A 20,776-nucleotide genomic window follows, 5' to 3' on the forward strand; every position below is an offset into this window, starting at 1 on the left:
CACAAAGGAACCCCTGCAGAATGCAGATGTACCAATGACCTGCTCTGAGCATTTAGTAGCACTGTCTGGTAATGTAATAAATAAAAAAAAAATCACTCTACCTGTCATGCAGATGGCATGTAGCACCAAGCTGAAAGGGCCACTTTCTAAATTCTAATTTACCGTACAGGAGTCACTGAGGCAGATACTAATGGCTGAATTAAATTCAGATTAAGTCATTCTTGTCTGGTTTAACAATCCCCTTTACACTGACCTGACAAATACATTGTAAGTAACATATAATCTTTCAAGCCTGCCTAAGATAAAGGAGTTTTTTCTGGTTATAAGCCTACAGCTCACAAAGACGGTTGCTTGCCACAATAAAGCCTTTGATTTAGTACATATTATAAATACAGAAAGGAATGTCACCTATACTTGTACCTGTAAGAATACCCAAACTATTTGTAGTTAGGATTACAAACCATCCCTTAAAAAAATGAAAGCCGAAAAGTCAGCTTTAAGTCAGAAAAGACTGCTCATTAATGCACCTACAACCATGTACATAGAAGCCCCAAAAAATCCCATATTGCATGGATTAAATCAGGGGTGTCCAATCTTTTGGCTTCCCTGGGCCGCATTGGAAAAAGAAAAATTGTCCGGGGGCCACACATGAAATACACAAACACTTTTGATTTGTAAAAGTAAAGAAAATACACAGAAAAGAACTGCAATACCAGTTGGATAACAAGATGGAGCTATACACTGTAATATGGGGCATCTGGATATTAAATAGACTTATTATTATATTATTATTGACGTTTCCTCGGGAACTGAGAGTTTCAAGCTGGGCCGCATTCATATCCATCCCGGGCAGCATGTGGCCCTCGGGCCGCAGTTTGGACACCCCTGGATTAAATCAATGTATTATTTTTCCCTGGTACCTGTGGTTGCTTTATATTAAGTAAGAGCAAAGCAGAAGAAAAAAAGTCAGCTAAAAGAAGGTTTCCTTCCATAAGCTGTAAAACTATATTTAATACATTTTAAAAAAGATTATTTTTAGGACTGGCCTATCTTACAAAAATGCCTGAGAACACACACTGCGAAAATAAATCCTGGGATATCTGGATCAGCGCTTTTCCCAGGGTACAGAGTGAAGCACCCAGTGCCAAGTTAAGGTGACATTACCATTTAAGATTGAATCTGAGGTCCATACTGTTGTTGAATATATGTTTTAATCTCTAAAAATTACTTTTGAACTATAAGGGACAGTAGCACCATTTTTAATACTGTGTGCACAGTAAGTCGAAATACAAATAAGTATAGAGAAAGGAAACCTTCCAGGGCTTTCCAATACCAAGCTTACACAGATATTGAGTTATATTGTGAAAAATAACCCTCAGCTTTGGTTCACACACATTTCCACTGTGGGGTATGCTTTAAATAACTAGCTGAAGAAAGAGGTTACATTGCCACTGAAAAATCTAATTTAATTACATGACACTCAAAAATATTATATATGCATATGTTGCTACAAGAACATTTGTTATATTATTACAGAGAAAAAGGATATCATTTTCAAAACTTTGAATTATTTGATTAAAATGGAATCTATGGGAGATCGCCTCTTGTAATTTAGAGTTGTCTGGATAACAGATTCTCAACCTGTACTGCTTTCCTTCTGCTGCTCTCTTTTTAAGCAAGACTGATCACCGTTCAAAGTCTGGGGTTGCTGAAGCAGAACACTTGCCTTCAGTGTAAGATAATCAGTCTGTTAATCCTTATATTGGTTCTGAGAAATTTCTTCTCTTCGAGGTTTTTTCAGTAGAGGCGAGTTCAGCTCAGGTTACCTACAGGAACAGCTTGTTTATAAGCATGACTATTTCTTATACCCACCAGTTAAAAGTAGTTTGTGTCTAAGGTGTCTAAAATGTCCATCAGAATCAAAGGTATATTCATAATGATTAAGTAGTATTTCATGGTTTCACAACTAGCCTCACCGTTGCTTGTTAGAATTTGATACACACTCTAACACTTGTCACCCAGGCACAAAAAGCTGTATAATAAAAGTCCAGTTCAAACTAAACATGAAATCCAATTTATATTTTGTATTAAAGCATTCTTAGATTTTGTAAGCTCATTTAAACATCTCAGCAGTCAATCAAATATTATCTGCCCCTACTCTATGCCCTGCGCATAGAGGCGGGGCAGACAATTACTTTCACTTTCCATTCAGCACTTCTTAGATGTCACTGCTCTCCACATATTCCCCCCTTCTCTTCATCATTTAATTGTGTAGCCAGTACATGGGGATCAGATCCCCCATTCTGGTGCACAAACAAGATTCTGAGCTGATGCAAGGCTTGTCTTAACAACAGTGTCCACAAAATGGCTCCTGCCTGCTTGTTATAATTATGTGTACATTATAGAGAGTTCTAAAAACAAATTCTTAAAGGAGAAGGAAAGTCCTTTTATATATGGGGGCGCAAAAGGTTAGGCATTCGCATGATCGCATTTACTTACTTGACACTCTGGGCCTGTGCGATCAACTTTCGGGTTCTTCTCCCTTCTCGCGAATAGCCGAAGTTGGCTATTTCGTTCTACTGCGCATGCATCAGCCCCGGGAAATTTGAAGAAAGAAGCAGGAAGACGATCGCTTCGTGGTGCTCGCTGGAAGAACCTAGGGCTGTTGCAATTTTCTGCTGATAGGAGCACTGGCTCGGGGTGCCAGGTAAGTAAATGTGATCACTTTGGGGTGACTAACTTTTGGCACCCACAAGTAAAAATGACTTTCCTTCTCCTTTAAGTTTATTTTGCATTTAATAAAAAGGAAGTCTCCTTGCCAGCTCATTTGTTTGCATCCATGTATTTGATTCTCTGGGGATAAAGCACAGAATGCTTGCAATATCCTCAATGAAATCTACTGTATAGTCTGTTCACAATATGATTCTGTATGCCACATGTGGAAGAGCAGTAACTCAGAATATAGTAACTAACTGGAAACAGGCAAAATATGTCTTATTTGCCAGAAATAAGACATATAAAAAAATACATAGTTTTCACTTAAATATGTTTAGTAGATTAGTAGTTTCTGACTTTGGAACTTTAGTAGTAGATTAGTAGTTTTTGAACTTAAATTTTTTTTTTGAAATTTGCTTTTTGAAAGAAAAAAATTAATCTTTAATACATAGGGGGAAATTCACTAAAGGGGGAAGTGACTAACCTTAGCGCAAATTCACCAGCGTGACGTCATTCTGGGACTTCGCTGATTTACTAACGGGTGCAACTTTGCTAGTGAAGGAAATAGACTCTAGCGCTACTTCGCACTCTTACACCAGGCAAAGTTTTGCTTTCACGAAAGAGCATTACTTGGCAAATTCACTAAGATGCGCCTTTTACTCAACGTTACCTGTTCTGCCAGACTTGCCTTAGCCAGCTCAGACCAGGCGAAGTGCAATGGAATGTATAGTGCTTCTTCAATTTTTAATTGTCCCAAACGTCCCAAAAAACGCTGGCTTCTTTCACTTTTTCAGGGTGACAGGCTGCAAAAGTCCGTACAATTTTTTTGGGTATCCAGGCTCCCCCATACATTTCCTAATATATGACACATAAACTATACACTGGGCACATGTGTAGGGCAATATAACAACTTTATTTTATTTTATTAAGGTTTCCCGGGCTTGTGTAGTGTAATGTATTTTCTGCAACATATGCGTCCATTCAACTTTAACTTCTCACCGTATGCAAATTAGCCAAAGCTAGCGCAACTTTGCCAAAGTTCGGCTCCCTGGACGCAACTTCGGATTTTAGTGAATTACTAATCTACGCCTGGTGAAGTGTTGTGATGTGAGCGAAGCTGGCGCTGGCGAATTTCCACAGGTTAGTGAATTTGCCCCATAATGTCTTCATACCTTGTGTTACATAGTTACAGTACATAGTTAAATCGGATTGAAAAAAGAGAAAGGCCATCAAGTTCAACCCCTCCAAATGAAAACCCAGCATCCATACACACACCCCTCTATACCCTCACATAAATTATATATACCCATATCTATACTAACTATAGAATTTAGTATCACAATAGACTTTGATATGTGTTATAAGACAAAATATGAGAGAGGAGATGTGGATAAAATGGGGAAGAGAAAGAGAATTTAGAAATGAGCAACAAAATTCATGGAGCTGGGAGGGAAAAACAAAATAAACTTTGATGTGTGTGTGTCTTGTGTTTCTCTTAACTGCACCTCGTTACATATATATATTGATTTACTGATTGACCCATATATGTGTGGACCAATCTTTCTATTTACTGACACTTCTGTTACTGTTATATAAATATAAGCTTTTATTAGCAATTTTTATGAAACTCCTTAGGTTTTAATCGTAGACAGGAATGCCAGGGGTCTTCAGAATCGATCGATGCCAGATATGAACCTGTATATACACACACACGAGTACCAAAATATATGACAATTAGAGACCCCAAAACTGTCTGTTTAAATTACTACATACAATGAATGCACAAATAAGCAATCAACAGCAAATAAACTAAAATGCATAATATCCATAATAATGCACTAGAAATGTCCAGAATAAAATAATTACACAGTACAATTAGGCAATAAAACATTCAGTACTGTTAGTGTGTCCCTGCACATCCCCAAAAAGTATATATACTGTATGTGTTAAGTATAAAAAGTATGTGTGTAGCACAATGTGCCCCAAAATGGCAGGGGGATAATTGGGCAGGGTAATAATGCAGTGACAACAGCATAGAATAGGTTGTGAAAACACTCTGAGGCTAAGCACAGTAAAAGAAAAAATATATGCATTTGCACAGAATACATTACATGGGGACAGGAAATGTGTATTTAGCATTTGTTTCTTTTTTAATATTTGCAGTGACAACAACAAGCTCATGGCTTTCATGTCTGCTCTTGTCTACAGAGACTGCATATTTTATCCTTATGTCCGATGCACGATCGTGTGCTGCAATCTCCCGACCTACAACTAACCATTCAGATAAAATAAAGTAGTAAAAAGAACAAATCAGACAATGTTCTGGCCATGAATTGACAGACGGCAATAGTACAAAAGTTGTGTCCGACAAATAGTTGTGACAGTCTCCCATTGATATCGTCAGATAGACAATACATGCAGAGATATCATAGTTATCCAACAGAAATCTTCTAACCCGTCCTACCTAGTAAAAGACCATCGCCATGGTACGAAAAATGTTGGGACAATCCACACACGGTCCGAAAATCTTACGAACCTTCATTTCATACGACTTAATATTTGCATCTCTGGCCAGCTTAAGGCTCCAAGCGGTCACAGAGGAACTAAGGAAAATTTCACCACCAGCAAGTGACTCAGATTGGCACAATCTGTGGCACTTAAAGGTTACTTTATTAAAAAATATTGTTTTCTTAAATTATTATTATATATAAAATATCAATGAAATAAGCCGGTGCATTGACAGGATTTTCTATATACATAAGACAAATTAAAATACATTTTATACATCATACATAAAGCTGCCAGGCACACCACATAAGGCATTAGATATTAAAACTGAATGAATTTTCTCTGTGCAATGATTTTAAGGACACCTATGAATAAACCTCAGTTTGCAATACTTACAGCGACATTTCTTAAAAGTATGTAAAAATATTAAATGCTTTTCCAGGAAGGTAAAGCTGGTTTCTGACTGTAAAAATCACAAACTATGACATAAAACCAAACAAAAACTTTGCATTTGAGCAGTAACACAAAACCTTATAGTCATTTCTTAGGACTGTGTCTTCTACCCTTAACTTCAACTGAAGACATGAGTAAAACATTCCATAAGCAATTATGGGTGCGGCAACATAACACAGAAAAGGCATTGATTTCTGTCTCACAAAGTGACTTCTGTTTAATCATTTTGGAAACTCCTATAGCTCTAACTGGAAAGGAGTTAGGTGCGTCTGGGTTAAAGTTGATGTTTTGACAACACCAGAAAATCTGTAGTTACTTGTTCTTTCCAGGGCGCACTATAAAAAAACATACTTAAGTTTGGCAAGCGACACTGAACCTCAATTTAGCATAAAACTCCTTGCACAGAAATAACCTTCTTTTTTTCCCATTTGTTTTTATGTTTATATGAACAATATTCTGTAATTTTGAAAAGTCAAACATATTATGTGAGAGGCATGTATAACGAAACCGTTATCAAGAAATTGGTCAAATAAAAAGAAGCCGCAAAATTTAGGCTTGGTACAACATCACACTTTATAGGCACATAATGAAAAATCAGTTCTTCACACTAGAGGAATATGTATTTGTCACTCATAATTCACAGCTCTGTTACCAAAACCTAAAGTAGAACATTTTATATCATGCTTCACTTCTTCATGAATCCCCCCCCCACCGGTGTCAAAAATAAGCTCTAAAAACAGAAAAACTATGCTTTTCAAGGGGTGGTTCACCCTTAAGGTAACTTTTATTATGTTATAGAATTGCCAATTCAAAGCAAATTTTCAAATGGTTTTCAATATTTATTTTTTATAGTTTTATCGTTATTTGCCTTTTTCGTCTGGCACTTTGCAGCTTTCAAATGTGCGTCGCTGACTCCCTTTTAAAAAACAAATGCTCTGTAAAGCTACAAATGTATTGTTATTGTTACTTTTTATTACTGATCCTTCTATTCAGGCCCTCTCCTATTCATATTCCAGTCTCTTATTCAAAACAATGCATGGTTGCTAGGGTAATTTGGACCATAGTTGCTTAAGATGCAAATTCAAGAGCTGCTGAATAAAAAGCTAAATAACTCAAAAACCTTCAATAATAAAAAATGAAAACAAATTGTAAATTGTCGCAGAATATCACTCTCTACATCCCCACCAGTATAAACTGTGAGCGAGCTAACTTCAGGATCAATATGGCAGATTCAGTTATAAGTTTGGCCCTGGCTTATATAATATATATATATAATAAAAATAGTACCCCCAGTTGCAAAATATAAGGATATTAGAAGTTACCTCAGAGTTCCATGGTCATGAAACTCCTCGGTAACTTATAATATCCTTATATTTTACAAGAAGGGTTACTTTATTCAATATATATATATATATATATATATATATATATATATATATATATATATATATATCTATCTATCTATAAATATGCTAGGCCTTCAGCCTCATGGAACTCTTTATTAACTTATAATAATATTCTTATATTTTACAAAAGGGGGTACTATGTGTGTGTGTGTGTGTATATATATATATATATATATATATATATATATATATATATATATACAGTATATATATATATATACACACACACGTACATACACCACTTGTTACTTATAAATATATAAAATGGCAACTTTTTTATCAGGCTGGTAAAATCTTTTCAGCAAAATTTCCATTATTTACGAAGCTTTTGTTCACTGTGTGAATTTCCGTCCGCAAGAGCTTCTTTACAAGGAAAACTACCTGCCCTTAAATATGTTATTATTGGGTTCTAATGCCTGCTGTGTACAGACACATTATTTTTAAGGGAACAAAGCAATATTGCAGGCTACTCCCAAAACTCAGCAGGCAACAGTGCTCAAACCTGTGTTCAGTTCTTATCAGTGTCCCAAACCTTTAAAAATTATGTAACATCAACATTTTATCACACATGGAAAATTCTTCCTTAGAAATGATAAACAGGGTGTTGTTTAGAAATTCAATCTGGAAAAGCAAAATATACTGTAGTGAATAACAATATGCAGTTTAAGACTTCTGGAATCAAAACGGTACTGCAACACACTAGTTAGAAATCCCCTTTAAACTGCCAGAAACCTATTCAATGTGCCTTGCTCCCTTATTAAAGGAACAGTTCAGTGTGAAAATAAAAACTGTATAAATAGATAGGCTGTACAAAATAAAAAATGTTTCTGATATAGTTAGTTAGCCAAAAATGTAATGTATAACAACTGGAGTGGCTGGATGTGTAACATAATAGCCAGAACACTACTTCCTGCTTTTCAGCTCTATAACTCTGAGTTAGTCAGCGACTTGAAGAGGGGCCACATGGTACATTTCTGTTCAGTGAGTTTGCATTGATCCTCAGTGTGCAGCTCAGATTCAAAAGCAACAGATATGACCCAGCCTTTATACATTACATTTTTGCCTAACTATATTAAAAATTGTTTTTATTTTGTGCAGTCTATTTACCCAGTTTTTATTTTTACACTGAACAATTCCTTTAAAAAGGCAGAATTCACTTATGCACCCCTTTTTAATATAAGCAAAATAAATATAACTTATGCAGAAAATGTAATCCCTTTTAAAGGTGTTTTAACCTTTCAATTAACTTTTAATATGATGTATAGAGTGAACAATTCAGAAGAAGAAGGCAAATAATTTAGAAACTATTAAAAAGTAAAAATGAAGATCAATTGAAAAGTTGCATAGAATTTACCATTCTATAACATACTAAAAGTATGAGTGAGCCACCCCTTTAAAAGAACAGATGTATTCTAACAGGTATTTATGGGTAGAAAATGTTCAGGAAAAGTTTGATTTATCTATTATCAGAGCAGTTAAGAATAGGATTATGTTCTAAAAAATGTAGTGCTACTGTTTTAATTAACAAAATCCATATTTTCTCTATTTTCTTAAAAAGCACTAAATGGATTCTGTCATGTTTTTTATGATGTGGTTTTTTTATTTCTAAATTACACTGTTTACAATGCAAATAATTCACTCTACCATATAAAATTGGATTCCTCCATCAATTAGGGGGCAGATTTATCAAAGGTCGAATTTCGAAGTGAAATATACTTCGAAATTCGACCATCGAATGGCTATACTTCGACTTCGAATATCGAAGTCAAAGTATTTTTATTTGACTACAAAAAAACGTAGAAGTATTGAAGTCAACGTTTTTTTAAAGAGACAGTACTTCGATTATCGAATATCCTAATATTCAAACTATTTTAGTTCGAGCCGAATTCGAAGTAAATTCAAAGTCGTAGTATCCTATTCGATGGTCTAAGTATCCAAAAAATTACTTCGAAATTTTTAATTTTTTTACTTAGAAAATTCCCTCAAATTCACTTGGACCCTTGATAAATCTGCCCCTAAGTGTATTTTTTTTAGTTGTAATATTGTGTGTAGGTAGCCATCTCATGTCATTTTGCCTGGTCATGTGCTTTCAGAAAGAGCCAGTGCTGCACTATGGAACTGTTTTCAGGTAGGCTGTTGTTTCTCCTACTCAATATTAGTGAATGTTTCTCAGTGGGACCTGTATTTTTACTATTGAGTGCTGTTCTAAGATCTGCCAGGGAGCTGCTATCGGGTTACCTCCCAGTTCTGTTGTTAGGCTGCTAGAGGGAGGGGGGTAATATCACTCCAACTTGCAGTACAGCAGTAAAGAGTGGGTGAAGTTTATTAGTTACAATATCTCTAGCCCCATGTCAGATTTCAAAATTAAATATAAAAAAAATCTGTTTGCTGTTTTGAAAAACAGATTTCATTAAAGAAGTCTGCTGGAGCAGCACTATTAGACGATGCATCCCATGATCGTATCCCTTAATGGTCTTTTTGTTTTTACACTCAATACCTCTCTTGTTGAAAGTTTGAACCTGAAACCGGGTTTATTTGCCCAATTAAGCTAAAAAAATAATTAAATAAAAGATTTTTCCTAAGGAAAACAGGCAAAAAAGTATATTCAGAAACATATTCATTGAACTTGTTACACCATTAAGCTATCTGCAGAATACTACTAGATCCATTTAGCACATGGAAAGATCAGCCATACACATAATATAAACATAGGAACCTTAACCATGCATGATACGCACCTCAGAATAACAAATTGTGACCAAAATAGGGGCCTTAACTCAAAACTTGCAAACAAGTAGAAGATTTTAATAACAGATGACCTTGAAAGATAAGCACAGTTGCAGAAATTAAATTTAAATAAATTAATTAAAATTAGTTAAATGTGCCGTTTTTTAGTCTTTCAAAAAAAAAAAAAAAAAAAAAAAAGTAAGTTATTTATTCATTCCAAAATGCTATCTAAACAGAAGTAACAACTCCCCCCCAAAACAGGTGCAATTTCAAATTACAGGAGGTTTTTCATCAGCTGTACCCTCAGCCTTTATTGTGAAGGGATTCATTATCGGCTTAAGCCTTAAAAGACACCTATGGGCACATTTGCTAAGCTCGAGTGAAGAATTTGAATAGTAAAAAATTCTAATTTCAAAGTAATTTTTGGGGTACTTCGACCATCGAATTGGTCAAATTCTATCGAATTCAATTGAATCGAATGATTCGTACGATTCAAAGCAAAAATCGTTCGACTATTCGATAGTCGAAGTACTGTCTCTTTAAAAAATACTTCGACTTCATACTTCGCCACTTTAAACCTACCGAGGTGTAATGTTAGCCTATGGAGGCCTTCCCCAGCACTTTTCTAAGCTTTTTTTGATCGAACAAAAATCCTTCGATCGATCGCTTAAAATCGTTCGATTCGAAGGATTTTATCATTCGATCGTTCGAAGCATTTGCGATAAATCCTTCAAATTCGATATTCGAATTCAAAGGATTTTACTTCAAGGGTCGAATTCGAGGGTTTATTAACCCTCAAAATTCATAAACTTGATAAATCTGCCCCTTAAACTATATATGTTAAAGTATTAGTTCTTTTTTATATTTTATTAAATGTTTTAAAGCTGAACACTGAGCAGACTTATCTGAAACGTGGCACACAGAGCTATATCCTTTTTAAAACTGAAATTAATGTTGTACATTCCACACTGTGCATGTCACATGTATTCTGTGAGTGTTGGTAATATTTTTAAACAATGTATTCATGCTATAGTTAGTGGAAACATTTGATGTGAATCAGCTGTACATTTGGACACTGCAACCTTTAGAAATAAAACACGCAGTGTATTGGTACCAAGAGCAAAACAAGGGTCTAATCTTCCCTTTATGCATAGCGAATGCTGAAATATAGCTCACCAGTTCTACAAATCCTTTCACCACTTGTCTTTGTTTCAAGTTTGTTTCTCCATCCAGATTGGCGGTTTCAATGTGACAGAGTCCATCTGGATCACTAGAGGATAGCAGCAATATATCAGCAGGAATGATTTCATTGCAACGTAGTTGTACAAAGTCTCCAACCTGAACTTCCTTCCAGTACTTTTCAAGATATTTCTTTGCACGCCTACAAAACAAACATAACAACCTTTAAAACATATACTTACAAGTAAATTGTCATTTTACCAAATGAAATGTAGCTCTAAAATTTAAACATTTAATTCTCATTATTTCATTAACAGAAAATGTTGCCTTTTTATTGAGACTTTGTATCTAAATTTCAAATAGGAATTGTAGACACCCATGAAAAGGTTAAGCAAATACAGGGCCTCATTTCTTAATTTTAGAAAAATTTACACCAGTGCAATAACCAGTCATTAAAAAGATTAATCAATTGGCAGTAAAATAAATATATGTTTACTTACAATGGGATACTGCACTGATACAACTTTGCGCAGTATTAATAAATGAGCCCTGAGTGTGAAGATTATTTAAGCACCTAATTGCCACATTGTTGCTCTTTCCACTCCTTAAAGGGATACTGTCATGGGAAAAATGTTTTTTTTTTCAAAATGCATCAGTTAATTGTGCTGCTCCAGCAGAATTCTGCACTGAAATCCATTTCTCAAAAGAGCAAACAGATTTATTTAGATTTAATTTTGAAATCTGACATGAGGCTAGACATATTGTCAGTTTCCCAGCTGCCGCCAGTCATGTAACTTGTGCTCTGATAAACTTCAGTCACTCTTTACTGCTGTACTGCAAATTGGAGTGATATCAACAACCTCCCTTCCCCCTCCCAGCAGCCTAACAACAGAACAATGGGAAGGTAATCATATTACAGCTCCCTAACACAAGATAACAGCTGCCTGGTAGAAATAAGAACAAAATCCAGGTCCCACTGCGACACATTCAGTTACATTGAGTAGGAGAAACAACAGCCTGTCAGAAAGCAGTTCCATCCTAAAGTGCTGGCTCTTTCTGAAAGCACATGACCAGGCAAAATCACCTGAGATGGCTGCCTACACACCAATATTACAACTAAAAAATACACTTATTGGTTCAGGAATAAAATTTTATATTGTAGAGTGAATCATTTGCAATGTAAACAGTGTAATTTAGAAATAAAAACTACATCATAAAAATTATGACAGAATCCCTCTAAGCAACATGGTTCCTGGTTCCTAAAGCTCAAATGTTTCTAGTCAGGCTATTAAAGGAGAAAACTCTAGGTTTTTTTAGGAAAAGAAAACTTGATTTTTTTCAAGAAGTCCCGTTTCCAATTTGAAGATATCATGGTCTGTGCTAGTTTTCATACAATAATCCGGAAAATTTGGGGGTTCGGACTATACCTTGAAAAAAATCGAGTGATTCAGGAGTCAAATCTGAAAAACTTGTATGATTCCACTTTTTCCCCATTTTATCGAGACTTTAACCAAACCAAATTTTTTGAGTTGTTTTATTAATAAATAAGGTAAAATCGTGGGAGTTTGGTTGAGTTTGTTTTATTGAAATTTTGAGAAAAATGTGAGTTTTAGTAAATAACCTCTATATACCTGATCCAAAATGAAAATGTCAGATAAGTAATAAGCAGCAGTTTTAACATGTTAAATAGAGAGGATGTGTATTTTATTATTAGTATTTTCTTTTTTTTTTCACACAGCCCAAATATTGGCCAACTCCAAGGTACTTATGTCAGGTTACTAAGGAGCATATATTATCTGAAATTAAAACCCAATTCAAACTATTACAACTGTGTTCCAATCTGATGCAAATGCAGCAGTCATAATGCCATTTAATTCTTTGCAAGGTAATTTTGTCTGGACAAATAATGGATCCTGAGGCATTAAGATAAGTGCCTTACAGTATATACTAAATAAAGAAAGTGGATATGGCATGGCCCCTTTGACAGCCATTTATGCAGTAACAGAATTTCCATCTGACTAAACAATCTGCTCTAATAACATCATTGACAGATTAGGCCTTCCACCAAATTTGTCACCAGTCACCAGACTGGCCTGACCCTCTTGCAAATGGCCTCTGACAAAACCTACAGAGTGAGGCCAATGCTGTTCCAATTTCCACTTAAAATGTCTTTTTGCATTTGAAGAGAGTCATGCGTAACAGACTAAGCATGTCATTCTGGTCTAATGGCTGATAAAATGAAGCAATGTATAGGGATAATTAGCAATGTCTGTCTCGTGCTCCATGTTTAGCTGTCCGTCTTCCCCTAACTATTCAGATAAATGTAATTAAAAATCATTTTTAGCACTGCTATCTTGCTGCCACAATTGACTCATCTCAGACTTCATCTGTCATCTGAATTTTCTTTTCTGTTTATGTCTAAGATGAGTGAATGTAATTTATACACCTGCTGAACACTTGACATGAAGAACAGCTGCATTTCTAACTAATAGCTTTAGCTTATATCTGGATTTGTAGTAGTTAGTCTCAGTTTCACTGCAAAATGAAACACCTGTGCTTCAATAAGTATTGCTAAAATATACATTGTACAAAGTAAAATACTAAAATGAAGTCCTTGAGAAGTTAACTTGAAACATTTATTGTCATCATACATTTAAAATTTTTGAGGTATGTACCTGCTGTGCTACTATTTGGAGGAGAATTTAGACTAATCTTCCAGGTTGATTAGCACCAGATTTTTCAGTCAAGTTGAATGACACTTGTGAACTTCAATTATAAAAAGTAAGCCACAAATTCTGAGCTGGTTTGAGATCAGGGCTTTGAACAGGCCATTTACAGGACATTCAACTTTTCATTTACGAGCCACTCAAAAATTACTTTGGAATTGTGTTTGGAATCATTGTTCTTTTGTAAGATTAATTTTGTCCCAGTGTCAGTTTGTTAGTGGGTGTCAGTCCAATGTCTTTATCTCAATCCAACTGAGAATATACGGCACTTTTTTACATTTAAGATGCAAAAAACAACCTGCAGCAAATCTTACCTTGGGCTCAGTACCCACACAAAGGACACTATGTCAAATGCAGACAAAACAGTTCTCTCATTTTTTCTGCTCTTTGTCTTTGTCTTTATTTACAGGTATATACACCCAAAGGTTACAATTAAATTAACATCTGCATTTTTATGTATACCAATGCACCACACAGCAAGAGCAACAATAACGTATTCTGTGCTGCTTAAAACATTTTAAAAGAAACATCTTAGCAAAATTAAAGGGGTTGTGCACATTCTAAGCACTTTTTTCAGTTGAATTGTTTTCAGATTGTTCAACTGAAATAAAGACTTTTTTCAATTACTTTCCACTTCATCTCTGGAGTATTAGCAACTATTGTATCAATTCTAACCCAGGGATTCTGCTCAGCAGAGACAAACATAAGAATGGATCAACTAAGGGGCAGATTTATCAAGAGTCGAAGTGAAAATTCGAATTAAAAAAATCGAATTTCAAGCTATTTTTTGTGTACTTCGACTAGGGAATAGTCCTAATTCAATTTGAATTTGAAAAAAATTTGAATATCAAAATTTATCATGTACTGTCTCTTTAAAAATTTGACTTTGACCATTCACCATCTAAAACCTTTTTTAGCCTATGGTGGACCTCCTAGAACCTATTTGGAGTCAATTGGTAGACTTTGAATCGAATTCGATCGAATACGATGTTACTTCGATTCCTACGATTCAAATTCAAACTAAAATGGGCTATTCACCCGCAAAAAAAAAAAAACCTTAGATTTTTTTGATAAATTTTGGTTGGTCTTTTTTTTTTTATTCGAATTTCGAAGTTATGGGAGTTCAAAAAACTCCCATTACTTTGAAATTCGACCCTTGATAAATCTGCCCCTAAATGTATCAATTTAGAACGGTTTACAGGGTCGGCGACCCCCTCTAGTAGAGCTGCTTTAGAAGGTGAAAAACTACACTTTACACTACAATATTAGTAAAAACACATATAAAATAGAAAGTAACTGGAAAAATTCTTTATTTCTGGTGAACAATCTGAAAATAACTGAACGGATACAAAAAAAACCTTGACTTGGGTCAAACTTTGTTTTTTTGTTCATTATCTTCGTTATACAAAAACCATGCCAGATTCCTCCACTGTGAAGGTCCCCATACACAGATAGATATAAGCTGCCAGCTTATTGGGCAGTGTATTTGGGCCCATATTCTTCTTGTTGTGATCTGCTTGTTTGGCGACGTCTCTCTATGTATGGCCATCTTAACACTGCAGTAGTTTTGATTTCAAAAAGAATTATCCCTGTTTAAGTATGCACATTTGAACAAAGGTTCAGATTAGATTTAGCCAAAGCCCAAATGTGGATACCTGCTGCAGACCTCTTTGAGACTGTGATCCTGTAGTCAATCTACCAGAACAGGTAAATCACTGTTGCATCCAGAGACACAACATAAACTGAATTGTCAAAGCCTCACTTGCACAAAGTATAGCACTAGTGCAGAAGTTAATTACAATAGCTAGTTATTAAAAATGTGATCTGGGGCTATGACCTGTTTTTCTTTTCCCTTTCCACTGAAAGTATCAGATCTACTCCCCTATATCCAGAAAACCCAATATTATTCTCTTCTGGTATTAAATACACTATTTTAATGCTCATGGGAGCCCCTAAGGGCCTGGGCACAATTCTGCCATACCTTGTAGTTAGAGAAGGTTTGCCAGAAAGATTTGGTTGTATCCAAATTCTGCAAAAACACTGAATAAGTTTCTGAGCTAAAACAACTGTACATAAGACAAATATTTGGATTTAAAAAATATATTTGGGAGTGTCACATCTGATAAGGATACTGCAATCACGCCTTTTATGTGCATGGGTGGCATTCATATTGTGCACATTTGATATTTTGATTTAATTTTAACTATTTTTGGCTTTAAAATGAGCAAGGCTAATATTTACACAATGTGTCCATCACAATAACAAACAGAACACAGTTTTTCTTAAAAAATAGGAAAGGCAGAAAGCGAAAAGGCATCCTGTCCATGTACTGGGACCAATGTGCTCTTGGAAACAAACTGTACAATTAGCATGTTTCTCTCTTCCAAAAAAGACAATAACACACAAAAAATTAATAACACAAATTATACACAAAGCAAATAGAACAGGCTTCTGTCAAAATACACATAGCAATGGACATTTAGCATTGGGGTGTAAAAAAAAAAAACAGAAAAAAGATTCTATAAAATATAAAGTGTAGGTATTAAAGAGATATTAAAGCACAACTTATCTGTGCTATGCTAAAAATCAACATAGTAATTGCACTTTAGATACTTATAATAAAATAAGAGGGTGCAAAGGCATTCTGTATTTTCTTGTGCCAACAGTGGATAAAACGGTACAGAACTAACTATACATATATATATATATATATATATATATATATATATATATATATATATACACACACATATATATATATATATATATATATATATTACAAAAGTAGTAAAAATTAATAATCATAATAATATAACATATTAAAAATACATACTACTAAAGTCAACAAATGCAATCATTTGCAGAAAAGATTTTCTATGTGAAAAGAGCAGTTAAAAAAAAAAAGGGAAAATTAACTCTTAGGCTACAGCCAAACCAGGCTATTTCTTGGCCATGAATATCCTGTTAATGATATCCTTATAAAGAGTGCTTAGTGATGTCATCGGTTAAAATCGGAGCTTACTGATGTCATTTCTGTCACGACTCACTGAAACTTGTGTATTATAATAAATAAAATACCGCCTGTTGCAAAATATGAGGATATTAGAAGTCACCTTTGAGTTCCATGACCTGTATAAAAACATTCGGCCTCATATCTTTATATGGTCATGGAACTCCTCAGTAAGATAATATCTTTATATTTTCCTTCATCCCTCTCCCTGTAATCAGCTGAATTTGTTTAACCCCCTTTCCCTGTTGGAGGTTAGCTCTTTAACTCTTTTACCCCTGTTTCAACAAGTACTTTATTTCACCAATAACTTGCCAGTTATACAATGTCCTAAAATAATCCAAATCACTTCCCAGCAAGGTCCGCCTTGCATCCTTTACACCGGACTATGCTTACCACCGGGACTGACATTATTATGCATATCAATTTTCAAGTCAAAAATACACACTGCCATCCAAGAGACCTCTATTTTATGGCCTAATCTTCTGAAAAATCCAGTGGAGGACAAAAGCATTCGATAGGGGACAAGATGGAATCTCTTGAAATTAAATTTTTTCATCTTCATTTGTGGAAAGGAAATGGATAGAGGGCCCAGAATAAAGGTAAATTAGAATAACTAGATCACCTTTTTATCTGAGCATACAAAAACAAATAGCTGCACCATAGATGCATATCATTTATTGCTGCACTAAAAGATACACTTTTTATGCATAGTTGTTTAATTAGCAATTTATCATAATAATTTATAGAAAGTTGTAAAAACAATTAGTAATCAAATCAGATGCATGCTGTGCAGTGTACTGGTCTCTGTTCAATTAAGTAGTGTGCGGAGTACACCTATTATAGGTGCTGGCTGAACAAATATTGTATAAACTTTAATAGGTGATACATGTTATACAATACATTTAAAAGGGTCCTTGCCTAAAAACATTTTTTTATGTAAACCACTTCATAAAACATAGTCATTAACACTTTTTAATGGTTTTATATTTAAATGTAGGCACATTCCATAGAAGTATTTGTCTATAATACACAAAAGCCATGAATATCTTGTAAATTATATTCTTATAAACGGTGAGTTCTGATGTCATCAGTTATAAACGGTGAGTTCTGATGTCATTTCTGTCACATGACTCACTGAAATTTGTGTATTATAATAAATAAAGTACCCCCAGTTGCAAAATATGAGGATATTAGAAGTTACCTCGGAGTTCCATGACCTGTATAAAAACACTCGGCCTTCGGCCTCGAGTTTTTATATGGTCATGAAACTCCTCGGTAACTTATAATATCCTTATATTTTACAAGAGGGGGTACTTTATTCACTATATCCCTTTCAGTTTTCTGGATTGAACTCAAATCAATGTAACAGAAGTCAGGGTACACCTTTATTTATAGTTGCTAGATGAACAAATATAAACTTTAAATTGGAAATTCATAAAAGGAAAACTATGGCACCAAACAATGTACCTCTCTATAAAAATATATTGCATAAACAGCTCATATGTAAAACACTTCTTCATCTAAATAAACCATGTTCATAATAAAATACTTTTTTAAGTAGCACAGGTATGGACCTGTTATCCAGAATGCTCTGGACCTGGAGTTTTCTGGATAAGGAGTGCTTCCATTATTTGGATCACCATAACTTAAGTTTACTAAAAAATTATTTAAACATTAATTAAACCCAATTGTATTGTTTGGACTTCAATAGGGATTAATTATATCTTAGTTGGAATCAAGTAAAAGGTACTGTTTTATTAATACAGAGAAAAATTACATAATTTTTTAAAATTCTAATTATTTGATTAAAATGGAGTCTTTGGGAGATGAACCACAGTGCTCCACTTTCCCCCTCCTCTCCTGTAACGTATGCCCGGTGCTGGTTAGAGCAGTCGGCCCCTCTCCCGCTTTAGATCAGGAAATTGATAGCAAACACTATGGCTAGTGTAGCAGGGTTAACCCCTGCACGTTTATTTTCGTCAGTGATGTAACGTTTTGGGGGCGTGCCCCTTCGTCAGACATCTGACAAAGGGGCACGCCCCCGAAACATTACATTGAGTGTTTGGTATCAATTTCCTGGTCTTTGGGAGATGGCCATTCTGCATCCTATACCCATATATGCCATTGGGTAAAACTAAGGTGCCACAAACAAGGGCACACATACATTTTAGTTCATAAGCCAATAAATGGACAAAGTTCTGTCGTGCAGCTCTAACAGTGACAGGAAGAAGTGTGGGATTAAATCATTCCTTGTGAGATGATCTCTGAGGCAGCACAGAGAATATCATAAAATGGTGGCTCAAGGTTAAAGATGAAAAAAGGACAATATTTAGTGATATCCATATTCCAGTTTGGTAAAAGGCAACTTAATATGCTGGATAAATATTCATTCTGGGGTATACATTTCCTTTAACGGGGGGGGGGGTATAGTTTTAAAGAGGCCCTCCTCCTAAAAACTTTTTTTCCATAAAGAAAGAAAACGTAAGTATAAAGAACATATTCATTACATTTCAGTGGTTTTTATAGTTATGTAAAGGAACTTGCAGTCAAAAACAGTGTTTGTTTATCACTGTTTTCTGGATCTGACTTTTAAAGCGATGTAACAGCCACATCTCTTCCAGTTCTTTTAAATTGATTTTATGAGCTGGCTTGCAACATTGTTTCAGGAGTCAGAGCCAGAAGTTCATAAAATGTAAACAGCCAGAGAAATAATGCTTATAATAACAATTAAATGTACAAAACTATTGAAAGTGTGTCATTAGTGGATATTGGAATGTTCTTTATATGTTTTTATCATTAAGGAAAGTTATTGGGAGGAGGACTCCCCCTTTTTTTAATCAATGGATCAGCACTTCCAGCATAGATGATATAAAAAGTGAGGAAATAAAATGTCATATTATTCACAGAGGGAAACTGCAGTGGAAATCAATGTCACTACTCTTTAGCCAAACTGCCTAGAAACTATCAGCAACTGTTACTACTTTATCTGACCCACAAAATCATGTCATGCAACAGTGTGGGACAAATCTTGCCTCAAGAGGAAACTTCAAACGATTTTGGAAGACTGAAGAGACACATGGGTTTTACCAGCAGCGAGTCACATTGTTGCCGGTGGGAAAGCTTTTACAGGAGATTAGTCGCCGCAGAAGTATAGATATATATCGCTGGTGATTAATCTCCTGGTGTGCCATTGCCCTTAGGGACAAGGCCACAAATTAAAGCTAAATTCTTATACTTTACTGTTTGCATAAAGGGATTGTTGCTAATAAATCCTGGTTGCACAGTTCTCTGCCTGGGTGCTTATTATGTTCTTATAATGTTGTCCTGTGCTCTAGGATGTCACAAAGCTGGTGGCTATAGTTATAGTAGTTAACTCATACCACACTAAAACAATGGTGTTCCCCGGGGGCTGCTGCTGGGGGATGAGCTGACCACTGCAGAAAAGATTAGACCAATTGGACACGTCTTTGTCAGGGACCCCCCAAGGCTGACACCTGCTTAACCTGTTGTCACTATATACACTGTATATCAGGAAAGCCCTGAGCCTGACCGACTGAAAGCAACATCAGAGACCAAAGAATTTGCCATAATGCACATCACTGGGGAGACAGATCCAGAGGGAGATGGTTTTATTGCCTAGAAACCAACAGGGCTCTTGAGAATGGGGCTTTTTTTTTCTCTTTTGTTAGGGGGTCACATAAAGATTGGAGAGAGTCAAAATATACATAAACAAGAACAAAATATATTCAGACAGCAGGATAGAAGAGGTATCATTGTTGGTTATATGCAAAGCATTGTTAGGCTGAGTCTCAGTAATTTCCTCCACCAGTGAAACTGAAACCACCCTTGCAATACCTTATTCACTTAAAACAGGCTGAAAGTCAGAATATGCTCTTGTGCTCAAAGTACAAGTTTGGGAAAGCAGCAATCATATGACAAAAAGCAGGCTTTTGCCATAGATTATTTAGAAGCACTGGATGACTAGCTTCTAAGCACAATTTAAATTCTTCATCTGTAATAGGTTACAGATGGAGAAATGTAGCACACTCCTG

The 20,776-nt window shown here is 35.2% G+C and overlaps 1 protein-coding gene across 2 annotated transcripts in view; it reads right to left on the minus strand.

The window, feature by feature from the left end:
* Positions 1–20,776, minus strand: part of LOC108708431 (phospholipid-transporting ATPase VA) — a 77,049-nt gene that overhangs the window by 37,489 nt on the left and 18,784 nt on the right. For both annotated transcript variants that reach the window (XM_018247118.2, XM_041582379.1), the window contains exon 2: positions 10,986–11,190. In XM_018247118.2, the coding sequence (XP_018102607.1) occupies positions 10,986–11,190 (205 nt within the window). The remainder of the gene's footprint in view (positions 1–10,985; positions 11,191–20,776) is intronic.

This window comes from Xenopus laevis, chromosome 2L (genome assembly GCF_017654675.1).
Source record: "Xenopus laevis strain J_2021 chromosome 2L, Xenopus_laevis_v10.1, whole genome shotgun sequence".
Taxonomy (NCBI): domain Eukaryota; kingdom Metazoa; phylum Chordata; class Amphibia; order Anura; family Pipidae; genus Xenopus; species Xenopus laevis.